This window comes from Solea solea, chromosome 21 (genome assembly GCF_958295425.1).
Source record: "Solea solea chromosome 21, fSolSol10.1, whole genome shotgun sequence".
Lineage (NCBI taxonomy): Eukaryota > Metazoa > Chordata > Actinopteri > Pleuronectiformes > Soleidae > Solea > Solea solea.
In genome coordinates this window covers 7,973,720-7,992,055 of record NC_081154.1, presented here as the reverse complement: position 1 = coordinate 7,992,055, position 18,336 = coordinate 7,973,720, and the positions used below count along the sequence as shown (strand labels likewise).

The 18,336-nt window shown below is 38.4% G+C and overlaps 1 protein-coding gene across 1 annotated transcript; it reads left to right on the top strand.

Annotated features, from left to right (window-relative positions):
* The first annotated feature begins 762 nt into the window (after positions 1–762).
* Positions 763–17,191, top strand: LOC131448715 (transmembrane protein 150A-like). Its single transcript, XM_058621396.1, has 8 exons — positions 763–1,040; positions 1,830–1,903; positions 4,999–5,046; positions 7,801–7,887; positions 8,814–8,881; positions 11,112–11,239; positions 15,680–15,857; positions 16,698–17,191. Exons 2-8 carry the CDS (start codon positions 1,839–1,841, stop codon positions 16,943–16,945), a joined length of 822 nt encoding a protein of 273 aa, XP_058477379.1. The 5' UTR covers positions 763–1,040; positions 1,830–1,838; the 3' UTR covers positions 16,946–17,191.
* The last annotated feature ends 1,145 nt before the right edge of the window (positions 17,192–18,336 follow it).

The following is an 18,336-nucleotide window of genomic DNA, read 5'->3' as shown; positions in this document are numbered from 1 at the left end:
AAACTGACTACAACAACAACAACTGCTGCAGCTCCTACAGCTGATGATCCTACTCTACACACACACACACACACACACACACACACACACACAAAGATGGATCCAAGGTGCTGCACATTACTGTCAACTCAGAGGCACAATTTTAAACCTACAACCAGGCTTTATGTTTCTCTCTGTAAATTCTATGTCATGCGTTTGCATTTTCTTTCTCAGCACAATTATATTTCATTTCATATGCACATATGACTGTATGTGTGTCGCACCGTTTAAGTGCAACAGTCCTACATTATTTATATTTTCTCTTTTAAAACAGCAGCACTTTTATCCCAACAGCGTCATTTTATTGCATGTGTATAATGCTTGTTTTCACAATTTATTTTATTTTATATATACTTGCTTTGGCAACGGAAATGTATGTTTCCCGTGCCAATAAAGAAATTGTAAAATTGAAATAAAGGTTAAAAACTTTAAGAAAAAGGAAAAACTTACACTTTCCAGACAGAGATGTTGTTAAAATGGCAACAAATGCAGAACACTTTGAACAACATTCACTATAAAATAAGTACAGTCTTCAGATTAATGACAATAAGGCGTCTTTATTTGATAGAATAGTTTTAGTAAAAAGCATCTCTGTGTGGATTTTTTTTTTGGTAAATGTAGATTTTAAAATAAACAACAGTGAAGGAAGAGGAAGAAGAGGAGGAGGAGATGTTTGAGGAGGGAGGAGTTTAAAGTTAGTCCAGTTGCTCTCTCTCTCTCTCACTCCCTCCCTCCACATCAGACCCCAGCAGTCAGGAGGAGACACTGACAGTCTCTGGTGTGGCGTGAGGAGAGGAACATGACCGTCTGTCTCCACTTCTTCTTCTCCTCTCAGGGATGAATCCACATGTGTTCTTCTTCTTCTCCTCCTCCTCTGTCTCATCGTCTGGACCATGAGCGTGGAGCCTGGACTCTGCTATAACTTTCCCTCCGGACCAAAGGATCTGAGATGAGACACTGAAGCTTTTCTTTCGAACCAAAACTGAAGAAAAGATTGAAAGGTGAGACTCAACACTTTGACGACACCTTCACACACACACAACTTGTGCCACTAACCTATTTATGACACATTACTAAAGATGATGTAAGTGTAACTTGTTGATGGTGGTCATTTTAAAACATCTTGAATGATGTAAATAAAGGGATTCTCACTCTTGATGCTGTTTTTAAATATTTCTGTTTATCTTCATTCACAATCTCACCTCATTTCAGAATGCACTTTAATTGCAATATTCCATTTTTATACCTGTTGATCTCAATGTCTTATACTTCTTTCATATGCATTCAGTCTAGTTTCTTTATTTTGCACATTATATTGTTGTGTTAAAGTTTTTTTTATGATCACTGTAATGTATAAAGTTACAAAAGTTTATGTTGACCCCTGGGGACAAAAAAAAAAGGTTTTAAATTGATGCGCAAACATGATACTACAGGGTATTAAACACATCTTCATCATAGTAGTATAGTATATGATATGCTATTTCAAAAAGTCACCAGCAGATAATAATAAGAATGTGGATGTTTTTTGAAGCCACTTTAGGTTGAATTTAGTTGTATTTTGCTTGTTGTTTGCGCAGCCTAATCACATGACATCAGCGATTTTGCACATTCACATAAAGGTGAATTTACTCTGGAGCATTTGCTCACATCACATCATACTTGTCGTGAGTGCAGATGCTCAAACGGACTTTTTATTCTCTGTTTAAAAGCTGCGCTCGGTTTGTTCTGTGGTGACACAACACCAGCAGAGTGTCTGATTGTCTGTCTCTCTGTCTGTGTTGTGATTCCAGGTGATCGTCATGTCCCTCTGGATGATCCTGCCCATCAGCCTGCCTGTCTCCACCATCACTGGAATATGGATCGTGTAAGTATCTCTAAACATTATGTACATGGACACGTGCAAAGAACTTGTGCTCAGACCTGGTTCTAGACTATTAAAGGGACAGTAGGCAGGATGTTTTTGGTGTTTGGTGATCTTTAATTGAATAATAACCCTTAGCATAACGCAACTGAGATGATCTAAGAGAGAGAGAATGACACATCATTTAGATTCTGTTTCTAGTAAAAAGAATAAAACATTTCATTTGAGGTGCCTTTCAATACACCAGGGACACTTTACAGAATAAGCTTAAAAGTAAATAAGTAAAAACAAGCCATACATATTAATGTAATGCCAATAAAACCCCACATGCTTTGCAGAGTCATTTGACAGTTTCACCAGGTCAGAAACTCAGGATCGAAGGCCACGATAACAAAACATGAGTTTTAATGAAATTCTGCCATCAACAGTTTTTCCAGTGATCCTGTAGCTTAAAGACACTTTGACTGGTCACTAACCTGACTTTGAGACTGTGAAACTATATAATTATACATAAAATAAGGCACTTTTCATGTGGATGGATTTGGAAAGTTACAGCATTAGGTGGAGCATTAGCCGGTCAGTGTTTGTACCCGTAGCTTTACCCACAGTGACTCAAAGTGACTGAACGACATCTCGACACTGGATGTAAAACCTTTATCCATTTTTGGAAGGAAAGCAGTTGTGACTTTGTGTTCATTCTTCCGTCGTGTCCTTGAAATTCCTGCTGCCGTGTGTGGGCTGCGTGACATCCGACAAGTCAACTGTTTTGTTCTAATTGCACATAATTGTGTATAATCCAAGAATTAAAACAAGATTAAGAGACAGACGGCACTCTTGAGTCCGTAGGAGGTGCATGCAGTAAGCGTCATTCTCCCTCAGATCTTGCGAGAGAGCTTTTTAATGAATCAAAAATGTCAAAAACAATTCTGCCTGCAGTCAGTTAACCTATCTAATGACCCCCGGTGACATAAGAGAAACAGTCTGCCAACTTCTTTTAAAAAAGACTTTGATAAGAAATGTGAACATGAGCAACAACTCCTCTGTAAATCAATTTCGTGAGCGTCCGTCTGTTTCGTAAGTTTGTCTCTTACTCTTCTTTTTCACACTCGCTGTTAAAGTTGTCCCTCATTCCGTCTGAAACACTCGTCGCCCTTTTGACTCATGAGTAAACTTCACCACTTAAGGGCTTGTGATGCTTCTCTGGGAAACAATGAAGCGATACAGTCTAGTTATTTCTCACCTATTTGGAACACATCCAATCCAAACCTTCTACAGGTTAAAGACTATTTAGTATTTAGTGTGATTTACCCTGACACTTGAACAATAACATGACCCTGGCTCTCCTGGTGGAACTAGGGCTGAACGATTTCATATAAATATGTAATTGCGATTATTTTTGACTGCGATACGAGAGGGAAATGTCATTTTATCAATATAAATTTATAAATAATAACATTTCTTTTAAATGATCACTGTGTGATATTTGTGCAGATCTGTGGAAATATTCCTCTGACCTTAACCGTTTGAAAATCACAGTAGACCATATTGCGATTTTGATCACATTTCTATTCTACGTTCTAATTGATGTTACTGGTAAAAACGTGTGTTTGTCTTACTATTTCATGTTGACAGTTGGTCTTATATATGAACTGTCAATGAGTTTAATGCTCAAGCATGTCTTAAATACACCTGGTGTAATAGACCTTTTTCTTCACAGCAGATATTTTTTTAGTCACATTATTCCAGTGCAACGACCAACAATCACATCATTTGAACAACATTTTTGTATCGTGTGTAGCACGTAACATAGTGATGATATGAAACACCACAGCAATTCCACAGCAAATGAGTGTTTTGTGTGTCACACACAGTGACAGTGACAGTGGGACTACTGTATCTCATTCTCATGTGATTGATTTAGAAGTTGGACTGAGCCATCAATCAGCTGATTGTGTCACCGGCTGTCTTATCATATCTGTGGTGCAAAAGGTTCTTTGTGTTTGGGAAGACTTGTTTTTTTTCTTATTTCTTTGTTTATCTTTACCCCTCAGATTAGATATTGTTTCGTGGCGACAGTGTTGCAGCATCAACTTACATTTGCCCAAGTCCATAAAACTATCCAAACTCTCTTATTCTGGGTTATTCTAGTCTAAGTCACTGTCCTGCTGTTATTACAGATGTGTCTCAGCTCACAACCTTCGTAATGTTTAGTTCATGAACACAGGGTTTCACTTTGGCTCTGGTGTTTATCATGTTCAACATCGTTAGGTTCAGTATGTTTGCATATTTTACTGATATTTACCAAAGTATTTTACAACCTTCATTTTTAGCTTAATAAAGGCAAGGCAAGATTATTTGTATAGCATTGTTCATACACAGGGCAACTCAAAATGTTTTACAAAGGCACAGAAATACATAAAAAAAAGACATTAAAATTACATTAAAATCAACATTGAAAGTAAAATTGAAAGTAAAATAGACATTCAATTAGAGATAAAAGTGTGATTTGCCATTAAAAGTTGTCAATTCACTCTTTTCTTCGTTCAAATGCACGCAAAATAATTATTTCGGAATTTAAGAGAAAGCTTGAGTGAACAATAATGTTTTCAGGCCTGGTTTTAATGCGTATCACAGTAAAAATGAAGGTAAAAAGAAAGAAAGATCAACTGACAGACATAAAGGTCTCATTTCAGGCGGTGAATATTTGCTGCCTTATCCTGAAAATGAGATTCATGGCGTATTTGTGTGTGTGTGTGTTTGTGTATATAATGAATTATCTCAGGTAAAATGTGTCTGTGCAGGTGGTTATTGTGTAAAGGTTTTACTGCCTCTCCTCTGACGTGAGAGCGCAGGTTAAAATACAGCCAGCACGCTCATACCGTACGTGCAGTACAAGCAATGTCAGGACAGGACTTCACCTCATTTAAATCAACCGGAAATGAACTTTAACAAACACTGTGACTGTGTATGTGTTGTTTGAGAGACTATATCTGTATCTGGACCATTTCAAAAATATAATGTTTTGGTTTTTTTTCCCGTCATGTGGATCAGACTGTTCAGATGTTTGATCAAAGTTTGTTTCTGCTTTAAATTTACAGATATGCGATGGCCCTCTACAACCAGCATGTCTGCCCTGTGAACAACTGGTACAGCACACACACACACACACACACACACACACACACTGGTTTCCATGACTTCAGAGGACATTTCTGTTATTCTGTTGTTGACTTCAGAGACATTTATATTTATTTATATATATATATACACTTATTTTTCTTGGGTCATAGTTTACAGTAACTACCTTCAAATTCAATGCTGTGTTGTTGTTTTATCCAGTTGCCAAGCAACGGAATTTCATTGCCAGTTTCACTGCTGTGTTTTCTGTGCAATGACAATAAAAGAAAGTCTAAGTCTAAGTCTCTAACATTGCATTGACTTACATTCATTTCCTGGAGACTTACTCTAACCCTTAACCATAATTACTACTGGCCTAATCCAAACCCCGACCCTAACCTTAACCTAACCCTAACCCCAGTCTATCTTTTAGACATGTCTTCACTTTAAAATGTAGTAACTTATGTTATGGGGATTTGATTTTTGTCCCCATAAGGAAGACACGTCCCCATCATATGACAGCATCTAATGACATAATACATTCCCCAGACCCTTACCCTTACCACTAATCTTAACCCAGTTCAAATCCTTGCCCTAATTCCAAGTCTTGACACTTCAAGGCAAAATCTCCTCAAAAAGATAAGCTTTGAATCAATATTTGTCCTTACTGTCACTACAGTGTCACCGGTGACACGTCACCGACACATTGTTCATTTTTTTTAAAAATTATTGTAGATTTCTAGACGTTCACACGGTGTAACAGACAAGAGACAAGAGACAGAAGAAAATGTTCCCTGTTCCCATGACGATTATCAACTCTCACTGATTGTTACTTCAGAGACAGTTCACACACTGTGCTTTTTCTACCTTTTGTCACACTCTTGACAGTTCCCTGTGTCTCAGACCTGAAAGTATATAAAAAAAGGCTGCTCTGAATAATATTCTATATTTAATTAACTGTCACCTGAAACGTGTGGTTTCCCCTCTGACAGCAGTTTAGAGCGCCTATCCATAACTTTACATTACATGTCATTTAGCAGACGCTTTTATCCAAAGCGACTTACAATAAGTGCATTTAAACATTTGGGTACAAATAAGAGCTAGAAGTAAGTAAGAGCTTCAAGTAAATCCGTTCGTACCACAGCGTTACTGCTCCAACTCGCCGAGAGAGTGTGTTTATTTAAATTTGAAACAGCTATTTCCTGAAGATTTTAGAAGAGAAGCAGGTTTTTATTTATCTAATTGAAGTCGCTGGATTAGAAAAAGGTGTGTCACTGTTGATAACAGGCAAAGCAGAAACAAATATTTCACTAATATCATCCCCAACACAGATGTCGACTGTGAAAACTATGTAAAGTGTGAAAGGGAAAACTCTGTTGAAGAAAAAGGCAAAACAATTTGTGTTGAATAATCGCTTCACAGCCGGCATCAGTGAAGCCCCCCCGGCACCCCACTTCCTGCCAAGTTTTGACGGTCTTAATTCAAACACAGCAGAGCAATGAGAGGTGGAGAAAGAACAGAGAGATCCAGATCAAGATTGGGAGTGGACATTAAGAAAATAAAGAGCAAATGTTGACACGAGGGGAGGGTCTGTGGGGATCAGAAAGCTGGAGGGTGAGAAACGGCAAAGATGACAAACTGATTTTTAGGCTCAAAATCAAAGGAGGAATCCAAACTTGGCTTTGAAAAACGTGACGTTTGCACCCGTCACTTATATCCTAGGTCACATGACATGTCATATGTCCAATATCCAATATGCAATGAGGTTTGTGAAGTGGCTCAAGCTGAAAATAACATTGAGATTTTTTCACATTTAGCTTCAAACAGTGTTTAACAAAGTGATGTGAATTTGAACTCTTTCCACATTTACGCCAATATTTGTAAACGTATACATAATGTTAAATAGATAAATCTAAATATTAAATGTTACACCTAAATGTTAAATATTAAATCTAAATGTTATCTTTAAATAAATGTAAATCTAAATGTTAAATATACAGTAAATGCTAAATATAAATTGAAATATAAATATTGCATTTATAACTAAATGTTAAATCTAAATATTACATATAAATATAAATATAAATGTAAATGTAAATGTAAATGTAAATGTAAATGTAAATGTAAATGTAAATCTAAATCTAAATCTAAATGTTAAATGTTAAATGTTCTGGGTGAAACTAAATATTTAGCTAATATTCAAAAGTACACGTTCGGTATCTACCGGTAAGTACCAAAATAAAAGCTTGAGATAGTCGGAGATTTTCATTGATTCATTCATGTGTGTTGCTTTAGTTGCATAATGTCATTTCACGCTTAAAAAGTTAAACATCTCTCAGCTACTGTAACGGAGCCACTATGCAGTCGGCGAAGCTTGACACTGCTCCATCCAAAGTGAATGATTAGTGTTTTGTTTGTCATAATGAATGCACCACAAACACAGAAGCATTTGCCTGAAGAGAACTTTCACACAGAAAAAACAGTTTTGGGTTCATTTTTCGACCGACAAATGTCCCTTTAAACCAACAGACTGCTAACATTAGTCGTCCTGTGTCGTTAAAAAGTTCATTATGTGTCACTGAGGCGGCTCCTGCTGGGTAACTGCGTGAACTGCTGAATTAGTGTTATTTCTTTCTGAACTCTGAACTTTCCTTTAGGATGAGTGTGAGCCAGTGATTCCAGCTGGGCATGAATGAACTCAGAGTGTATAATAGGGCAACACATATGGTTTATAGTTAGTTTTATAGTCTGATGTAAATATGTGTTTGTATTTGTGTTTACAGGATTTATAATGAGTCGTGTGAGGAGCAGCTCCCGCTGCAGAGAGGTCCTGTGCTGTGCTGCACCCTGGAAAACATCCCACTCATCAGGTTTGTGTTCACACGTGTTATCTGTGACACAAAATATACTTTTTTATCTGCTTTCAGAATATCATTTCCAACCCAGACAGCAACAGAAATGACTCTGTGTGTGAAATGCTGTGTTTTACCAACTCAACAAAGTCTTTGTTTGGAGGGAATATTCATGGATTTAGTTCGAAAAACAACATTTGAGTAGATGTAGCAGAACATTTGACCCTGTACTCTTCACAGTTTGATTGGATTTCAATTTGACAAAGTACTCAAGGGCAATCTGACAAGTAGCATCGGATACCAAAAAGTAAATTAGCATTTATCAACCTAATCCTCATCTCTTAGATTAGCGTTGGGAAAAATGTTCCCCTTTGCTGAAAGAAACTATTTATTCTAGGTATTGTTGTTTCTTGAAACACAGAAAAATTGATGGAGCAGCAGAATTCACTAATGAATAAATTGAGGCCAAAAACAGTGCGGTGGCAGAATACATTTTAATATCAGCGGTGCAAAGTGTAACACCGGAAAAATCTTCCTTTTTACTATTGGAACATTTTGAACTCATGAGCATCTGCATCTCTTTCAAGAAACATGTCTTCACGTCTCAGACGTGGTACAGTATTACTGTAACATCTGGCATTAGAATGCATCTTCACATGTAAGAAAGTCTTCACCTTCACACACACTCTGTCATTCTTTCCTTCAACCTCCACAGTTAAACTGTCCAATTCTGCTTTCTGAGAAATAATGCCGGCGTGGCCTAAAGTCATTTTTACTTTCGCTTGACTGTTCATAAGCAATTCCAGTCAGGCGGTGCTGCACAGTGAGCACAGGAGGTGATGGATCTGTATTGACCTGTGTGAGGATGTGATTGAACTTTAGCCCACTGAGCCTGGAGGCCGCCGGCCCGTACTAACTGCTGTCCCCCTCTGTTTTAATTGCAGTAAATGTGGAACCGTCCCACCTGAAAGTTGCTTTTTCACCCTCATATGCACGACGGGCACCTTCATGGGTGAGTATCAACAACGCAGCGTTTGTTCACGAGTCTTTAGTCAAATGTACCTTTGTACTGAGAACATTCTTTACGCACGATGTGGACGATCGGTGCACACTCGGGACTTGTTTTTGCAGCTGTGGCGACTCCAGCCGAGTCTCTGTTCCTCAGAATGCATTGGGGGAAACTTAACGCTGTGCCATGAATGGTGCGTTTTTTTTATGCCTCACATGACGCACAAGAAATACCCTCAGACCATGAGAGCGGCTACACTGCTGTGGCGTGTGCCAAAACTGGTGATTCATTCATTCAGGCTTCATCATTTGGTGTGTGTGTGTTGTTTTTTTTTGCCCCTGCTTGTTATGTAAAGGTTTGTCAGTATTCTGGAAAGTTGTGTTCTAGGAACTAAGTGTAGTAAGCTTTGGTCTGCTATGGGTCTTTTACAGCAACACAATGAAGAGCAAGACAGGACTGTTTTTTTTTTTTGCAGCAGTTGCAGGAGACAGAGTGATATGGTTCAAATATGACACGGTACATTTATATACTATCCCCTCTCGAAGGCCTAATTGTGAGGCTGAAAACAGAAAAGGTAGCTTACAGGTGCTGGAGAATATTACATTCACCTGAAAAATAATTTAAAAAAAGCTCTTTATTTCTGAATGAACAGGCTAGTTTGTTCCTAAAAGATGCATTTCAGCTCTGTTTGTCTGAATTTTCAAGATACCTAAAAGAAGAGAACCTTTAAACCCCGACTATTCGTGAACTTGATTCAGTAGAAGTAAATATGACCCACTGACACTTTCTGTCTTTCTCATATCACTGCTATAGCTTAATAGGTGTCTTTCTTGAGATTACATAGTAGTTAGATCATTTAACCATGTTTAATTGACAACCGCTGACAAAACTGTTTGTCAACTTTTCAACTGTGAAAATAGTTGCTTTTGTGAAGTCGTGCAGAAACACAAGACACTTTCTTTTTTTTTTTTTCAATAAATACCACACACACACACACACACACATAGAGTTGAGACAGGTTAATGGGCCTCAAATACCACCATCTTCACAAAAAAAAACACTTAAAGAACCAGGTGCACTCTGAGGAGAGGTCAAACAAATGACACAGAGCAGCAGGGCTCTCTTATAGAAAACAAAAAATGATATACTTTTATTTCCCTCAGTATCAGCGACTGTTGCTGTAGTGTTGCAGGTCTGTTAGCACACTATGTATCAGCGGTGTGTGACCTTCATTAGCCCAGCGCTGGAGGAACATGTGGTCGTGTAGTGCAGCTGCAGAAGCCGTGGAAGTCGTCCGTGGTTCTGCATGCTCGACACTTTGAATGTGACCTTAGGACAAATGGAACAAATGTTGCATTGCTACACATCAGGCATCAGAAAGCCGAGAGTGTGCACTTGTTCTGTTCGCGTTTGCAGACAGTGCAACATGTTCCTGTACAGGAGATAAGAACCCGCGCCACAGTCATCTGCATTCGTCACTCTGTCACTGGTTTTTATTTTGTTGCAGAGTGTGACAGGACGATCTGATAAAGGGGCTGAGTGCGAATGAGGGAATGTGGGTTTAAGGGTGAGACATGGATCACTGACAATATGGCTGTCAGCGTGTTTGAAATCCTTCGTTTGGAATTATCTAAAGTGTGATTGTATGAGCTTAGCGCTGACGTTGCCATTTGACCTCACTCTCAACAAAGTCCATAGAGGAAAATCAGTGATTTTACATCATAGACTTCAGTGTTTTAAATCTTCATCATCAGTCGTAAAGTCTACAGATTTTCTCTGTGGACTTTGGTGTAGAAGAGTGAGTTAGTGCTGCTGACAATTGTACACTGTATGTACAGTAGCTCATATAAAAAACACTTCAAAATAAATAATAATATGTATATTATAGGTATCGTTAGGACCTTTTTTGGCATACACACTGACCTTGCCAAGACCAGTAACCTTCATCGAATGAGGCAGAACCTAATTTCTTAGGCACTAAAAATGAACCTCTAAATCTAACAAGGTTCATTCACTGAGATCTAGTTTCTCTTTCTGCTGTTGGACTTCTCATTCAACAAGAGCCAAACCATCTCATCTACACACACACACACACACAGATTCTGGATGAGAACACATTTGGGTCAGTGCGGTTGCACAGCTGGACGAGGAACCATGCCATCTTCATGCTGCATCCTTCCATCTGCACTGTCAGAGTTGTCTCTCTAAACATCTGTCGGTTCTGTTGTCGCAGTGATGCTGATCAGCCTGCTGCGCTACGCTCATGTGATCGAGAAACACCAGAACTGTCTCCTCAACATGGCTGCTCTCTCCACTGGATGGATCTGTGCTGCTGGTCTCTTCATGCTCGGGATTTTCCAGGTAATCATCATTTGTACTCAAAAGAACATCCCTTTAAAAAGTCCAAAAGTTGCTGGAATTATTTAAAAGTTATATAATATCTTACATAATTTTCACTCACGGGGGGGAGATTATTATCTCACTGTTGTAAGTACTGTCACCACCTCCGGCTATTGTAAATCACAATGACTTTGTTTGTGGTGCATGTTTGAACTTTTCTGGAGAGGATCCAGTGGTGGAGCGAGACAAGGCCGTGGAGCATTTATGTTGTTGTAGCTATTAAAAAATAACTTATTTCTCATGTAAGGTTTTTGTATTACATGCGGACTTTATTTAGATAAAACTTAACATGCTTCATGGGTCAGTGCCAAGACAACTGGAGGCAGATGTGGACTCATGGGAGGTCATGACCTCCAGAGAGGTAAAGCACCACATCTGTACCCTGTGCAGGTCCATGAAATCATCTTTCCTGTTGGTTACACCTGTTATCCCTGCTACTTCCTGTTCTTTAGCCAAACCTGTGAGTTACTCAATATTTATGTTTTTCAATTAAGGAATTGAGGCTTAAGAGACTTAGAGCTTTACATCATGATATGTTTTTGCTGTCATGATTAAGTCCTCACTCTAGAAGAAGGAGAAGCTTGTGTACTTGAGCCCATATATTACATATATATATATATATATGTACATATACATATATATGTATATATATAGATACATGTATTCAAGATTCAAGATATTTATTGTCATATGTTCAGTTAAGACAGACTGTCACACTGCACAATAAAATTCTTGATTTGCACGTTCCCCATAATCACTACAACCAAAAATATTTATATTAAGTATACACAGTATCAGAAAAATAAAATAAAAAAAAACTAGAATAAAATTTAAGCTAAATGTACACACATATATATATATATATCTATATATATATAGATATATATAGATATATATATATATATTGTACAGGCAGCCACCTGAACTAGAGCATAATGCAAATGTGCTGAGGCCTCAGGGTTGGGCTGGCTTAAATCTGCTGCTCTAACTGTGGGTTTGTGATGTTCAGGAATGTGTGTTCACATCTTAAATATACAGTGACACTTACATGTTTAAACATGCTCATTTTACTCGTGTGCTGCACATGCTTGTATGAAGTATTTCTGGTATTATTATTACAAGGGGAAATGCAGTACTGCTCCACTACATCTATTTTACATGTTCAACAATGCTGAGCTACACTGTCTTCTGAAGACAATAGGTTGAATGCATGTTTATTTTCAGTTATTTGAAACCCATTTTGCTTTTTTCCTGGCAAATCTCTGCTGCATTAACACCTCCTGTGAGCCAGTGGCATAACTTTATAATCATGTGGTGCCACGAAAGGTCAAAAAGAAATCACCTTTTGAGGTCAGGAGCTGTCCTATCCTGCACATAAAAATGACACATGTAATCTTGGGGAATCTCACGATACGATACATGGTCCACGATACCAATAATATCACAATTCTGTGATAATCAACACACAATTGCAAGACAATAATATAGCGATACATCATGACATCTGTCTAACTGGAGAAAACAAAACGTTAACGTGAAAAGTCAAAAGTGCAGGATTTCTCTATTTATTCACAACATAGAGAACAAAGTGCATAAAGTCTATGCGTGGAACGTGGACGGAGCATCTCTTAACGTAGTTTTCTCCACCATTATTCCTTTGAGCAGCACCGCCAAGAGGAGACATCAAGTAGTGACGGCCGGCGAGTGAAACTGGCATGGTCTTTTTCCTTTTTTACGAGTGCCTTAATTAGTTAATTAAAATATAGATATATGCCCTGGCGTATCAATTATCGTATTGCATGAGGAAGGATGGCCAAATCGATATTTTGACCCACCACTAACACCAACATTTACAAACATTTGGCTCCATCTTGCCATCATTATTAGCCCCATTAAGTGTCTGTATGTAGAGGGGTTCAATTTAAATTGACTAATGTACACATACACAGCAACAAACATCATATGATCTTCTCACTGTCCCTTTAGCTGCTCAAAGCTCCACTCATTGTTCTCCTCCTGCTCTCTGACTGTGTCTTTCTGCTGAAAATGTGTGTGTGTGTGTGTGTGTCCTCCACCTCTGGCCACGTGTGTTTCATGCGTGTGATGTAACAATCATTAGAGTTAAATATGTGAGCTGTCAGAGTCAGTCACGTTTGTTTGGCGGTGGCTCGTTATTGTGGAGAGGCCCTCTCCTCTGTGGTTGAGTGGAGCAGCCAGCTCACATTGCTCCTGCACTGTCTGTGTCAATGCCTGGGCCCCTTCAGACACTTTTTAGGGAACACAGCATGGTTCGGTCTGAGGGTGATCTTTGTGGTGATTGGGTGGAGCCTCCTCTCCCTCCTCCTCCTCCTCCCTCCCTCCTGTCTGTGCTTACTCTTATGTAACCAACCACCAGTGTTGGCCTCTGTGTAAACATGGCGGCGAGTGGTGGACGTATGTAAGAGAAGCGGTTTCATCTCTGACACCACGTGTGCTGAGCGATAAACAGCCGAGCTTGCACGAGGATCGGTGTTTATGTTCAGAAAAACGTGAGGTTTTGGTGCTTAATCGAAGTTTAATGAAACTCTGAATGAGATGGTCACACACACACACACACACACACACACACACACACACAGGCAGAGGGAGGAGAAGTGAAAAAGCAGTTTGGGAAAATTCACTGTTTAGTAATTAGAAATGAAGATGATATTGTGATAATCCATCATGATGTTTAAAAAAAAATGCGATTTATAAATATTTAGGATGATATTGCACGCCATTTCAAAGCATAACTGTCTAAATAACACATTTATGATGCAAAATGAATTTGTAAATAACAAAAACAATATAAAATCAAAAATAACATGTACACAATTGTAATTAAAACATTACACAAGCTTATATATGAATATAATATAACCTAATACACTATTATTATTATAAAAATATTGTTGTTGGTTAGTTTGAGCCAGTTTACATTATTATTTTAAAATAAGTCCCTAAAATGTTGCAGTTTAAGACATAATATGTAATATTTCTCTACTGAAAATCAAATTTTCAATCCAAAACAATTTCATTTTTCGTCATTTTGGTCGCCTTTAATGACGTCATCTGTCATTTCTGCTATAACAACTTCTGTGACAGACACGTCAGAGTGAGGAAGGACATATGTGTTACTACTTGTTAGCTGCTAGTGTGTCATTTTCTTCATTTTATCATGTGTGTTCGTCACTAACGGAAAATGAGACGACAACAATTCCCACGATCCCAACACTGCTTCCCGACAGTTGAGAGACCCCTAGTGGCAGAAATGACGCAGCCTTCTGTGTCATTTTTTAACAGCTGCTTCTTTTATTTGCAACACAGTATCATCTGTCATATACTTAACTCCATGTGCAGGATGTGTTATCATCATCATAGCAGCTGTTTCTGCTATGTCAACGTGTGTGTGTGTGTGTAGAGAACACAGGAACACAGAAAATTACAAATGCACTGCAGCAGATAAACACAGAACACTTCCTCTCCCGGTGATGACATGAGCAGTTATCAGTTTGACACGAGGATAATGGAGTTAATCTTGTTGCCATGTTCCTCCCAGTTCCTTCTTTACCTTATATTTTGTGGCGCAGGTTGTCCTGTCCTTCAGTGATGCCCTTTGTTAGAATGTATTGTAAAAGAATGATTACAGAGAGTGCTGGTGTGAGGTCACCGTGACCCTTATCTGTGTGTGTGTGTGTGTGTGTTTTCGTATCTTGGTTCTCAGATTTCCCGATAATAATTTGTGCTTAAATGTATGAAAATAATAATTTCAGGGAGTAGAAATTGTGGTTAGATTAGATTTTTGTGCATGTTTGACTTTGAGTTTTGTTTAAAACTGACAAGAGTAACCACAGAAACTACAGAAAGAGACAGAAAACTGAGATTATTATGTGACTAAATTCAAATTAAATCAAGTTTAGGTGACACTGGAACTGTAAATGGCCTTCCCATATACAGTACATACAAACAACCTTTATTAGTAGAGAAATAGGTGACCCTAATTCTCAATGATGGACTGAGGAGATGAGATAGAGCTGCAACTAGCGATTATTTTCGTAATTGATTAATCTGTCGATTATTTTCTTGATTAATCGAGTAATCGCTTGATCAGTGTTTGTCAATCCTGGAAATGATGATGATCTCAAATGTCTTGTATTGTCCACAAACCAAAATGATTCCGTTTTAAGAAGCTGAAACAATCAGGAATCTTGTTTTAATAAAGAAAAAAGCTCTAAGATGAGAGGATGAGCTTTGAGAGCAAGAGGAAGAAGGGATTAAGGAACAAGGCTGAGGATAGAAGAAAGAGGATGTGAATTAAGGACAATATTTACAATATATATGTAGAATATTTCAAATATCTCTGTATGTGTGTTTATTTCCCAGGTGGATTTGGTCAAAGTGCTGCACTACGTTGGAGCCGGCGTGGCCTTCCCGTGCAGTATGCTGTTTGTGTGTCTGCAGTCGGCTCTGACCTACAAACTGGCCAAGACTCAGGGCGAGTACCGAGTGGCTCACCTGCGCGTGGGGATGGCTCTGCTGGCTCTGGTAGCACTGGTGCTCAGTATCCTTCCAACATGAACGTGAACACTTCTACTGTTTCTACTGACGCCGTCCTTTTTTGTTTTTCTCACATAGTGTTGAGCTAACTTCTGATGTGTGTAATTGTTTGTATGAATAAATACTAACACTTCTGCGACTAACTATGTCATATAGATGATTTTCACACTTCATCTTGACAGTGTGTTTATTCACTGTCCACATTCTGCCTGTGCCGCTTATGTCGTTCATTGTAATGTGTTATGTCGCCCCCTGCTGCAGAAAACACAGCTTTACAGCCAGTGAATCATCTCACATTATACATATTATTATTTTAAGTTTTAACTGTTGTCCAAATAAAGACAATATGTGACATTTCAGTATTAGTATATATCTAACAATAACAAGAATCATTTTATATATTTTGAGCCAAAGAATCCAAAATATTATTTATTTATGGTCAGGTATTTAAGGTAATTCAATCCCTTTTTTTTAATTTTAACTTCTGGGTCTATTAAAGGAAAATATTTAGTCAAGTATTGAGTAATACCAGTTAGCCACTGAGTTGTCTTTTGTTTTTTCACATTATTGTGTGTATTTTTCACAAATTTACTCATCGCTGTTTGCTGCAGATGCACAGGTGAACCAAGCAAGACAACAATTCCCATGATCCCACGCTGCTTCCACTAGGTTTTGATTTAAATTGCCACAAATTACCTGATGATTAGAAAAAAGGGTCGACTCTACTCTGCAGTTGTGGGGTTTTCTGGATTCCTGAGGGAGAGATTCTGGCTTTTTCATGTGTGTGTGTGTGTGTTCACTTCCTGCTGTGTCACTATTGTTGTCCTTAACCTCTGATCCCCAGGTGGAGTTTTCTTTGTGCAGGAGAGCTTCGCCCTGCAGCACGCCTCCGCCATCTTTGAGTGGATCTACTGCATGCTCATCATGCTCTTCTACGGCACGTTTGCCTTTGAGTTTGCGGGCATTTCCAGGCACACGCTGCTGGTCCTGTGTGGAGGTGTGGATCTGGAGAGCTTCTTCACCTCTAAGCACATCACAGAGATGAGTGCAGGGTCAAACCACCATCAGCTGGAGAATTTAACCATCCTGTGACTGAACTGATTTGTCCTTCACAAAGGGCAAAAATAATGAACCTATCTAGAAGATGCCAAACATAATCTAGTGGAACTGGAAGATGCACATCACGATACCAACTTTTGCACAACTATTGCACCAAAGCTGTTTTCCCCCCAGCAGTTACCAAAGACTTTTAATATTTATAAAACTACAGGCTACACTGCAAAATGTTGCACAACGCTGTTCGTGCCTTTTCTGATTCTCTGAAGGCCTACAAAGAGATTTACTACATCTACAGCTTTTTATTTTATTTCTAACTAGTGTAACAATTGGCCTTTTGTGAGAATGAACATCCTGAAAGTGCCTCAGATGTTGCTCCACACGGGGCACCATCGCGGCGGTTTGTTTTCATGTTTAGACATTCAGACACAGAGCACTGTATTGTTCCCACTCAGGAAGTTTTTGCTCCATCAGCTTTCACTCTTTACCTCAATAATATGGTGAGGTTTTCCAAAAGCGTTAGACAAATACTGTGGCTGGAAAGTTTTCTTTGTTATAATTTCCACAGAGACATTTTGTACAACTTTTTATGGTAATGTTATTTGAGCAGGTAACGCTGTTACCCACATAAGCTCTGCTGTATATTTTGTTGTAGTGTCAGCTTTTTGTAAAAAAGAAAAAGAAAAGAAAAAGCATTCAAAGTGACTTTTTACAGCTTTGTTGGGACCAAACTACGACCGAAGACACTGACATGTAGTATTTGATTATACTTTGATTTTTTTACATTTCAACGGTGTATGCAAATTTAAAGCAAATAAAAGCAGGCAAACACAAGGGAAACTTAAGAGACTCTGTTCTGAAAAGGTTTTATTGTTGAAAGATTTTATACATATACGTACATAGTTTGACAGAACTAGTGAGAAAGGAGAGTTGAGAGTTTGAATGACACAAAATCCAATATTTGATTTGTCGCCTTCTTTGGTAAAACATGGGACTTTGTTATAATCTCTTTTAATAACAAATACCAGGCCTTTTTAGGTTTTGTTTACAACTCATGAGTCACTTCTTTATCTGCTTATTTAATGATAATGCAGTAACAAAGGTCTAGATTATTACACCAATCCTAAGGCATTGTTGTGGTTCTGAAATTTGCTATAATGTACACAAACTGTCATGAGAGAATGAATGTTCTAAAAGTGCCTCAGATGTTGCTCGTCACACCTGTGATTATGGCTGTTTTCCCTAAAATATTGTGTCACTCGTTCATATCAGGACAGAAGGTCACAGACATGAACTTTTTTAAACTGATTTATGGGTCAAATAAACTGCAGGCAATGTTATTGTACTCTGCATATTTCCTGTTGAGGGACTATGGAGTCATAACTGACGGCAACTCTCACCATCATCCCTCTACACAGGCAGCTGCC

Coding starts and splice junctions, on each gene's coding strand:
- LOC131448715 (XM_058621396.1), top strand. CDS start 1,839: ATGTCCCTCTGGATGATCCTGCCCATCAGCCTGCCTGTCTCCACCATC. Junction 1,904..4,998: donor ATCACTGGAATATGGATCGT/GTAAGTATCTCT, acceptor TTAAATTTACAG/ATATGCGATGGCCCTCTACA. Junction 15,858..16,697: donor TCTGGTAGCACTGGTGCTCA/GTATCCTTCCAA, acceptor TCTGATCCCCAG/GTGGAGTTTTCTTTGTGCAG.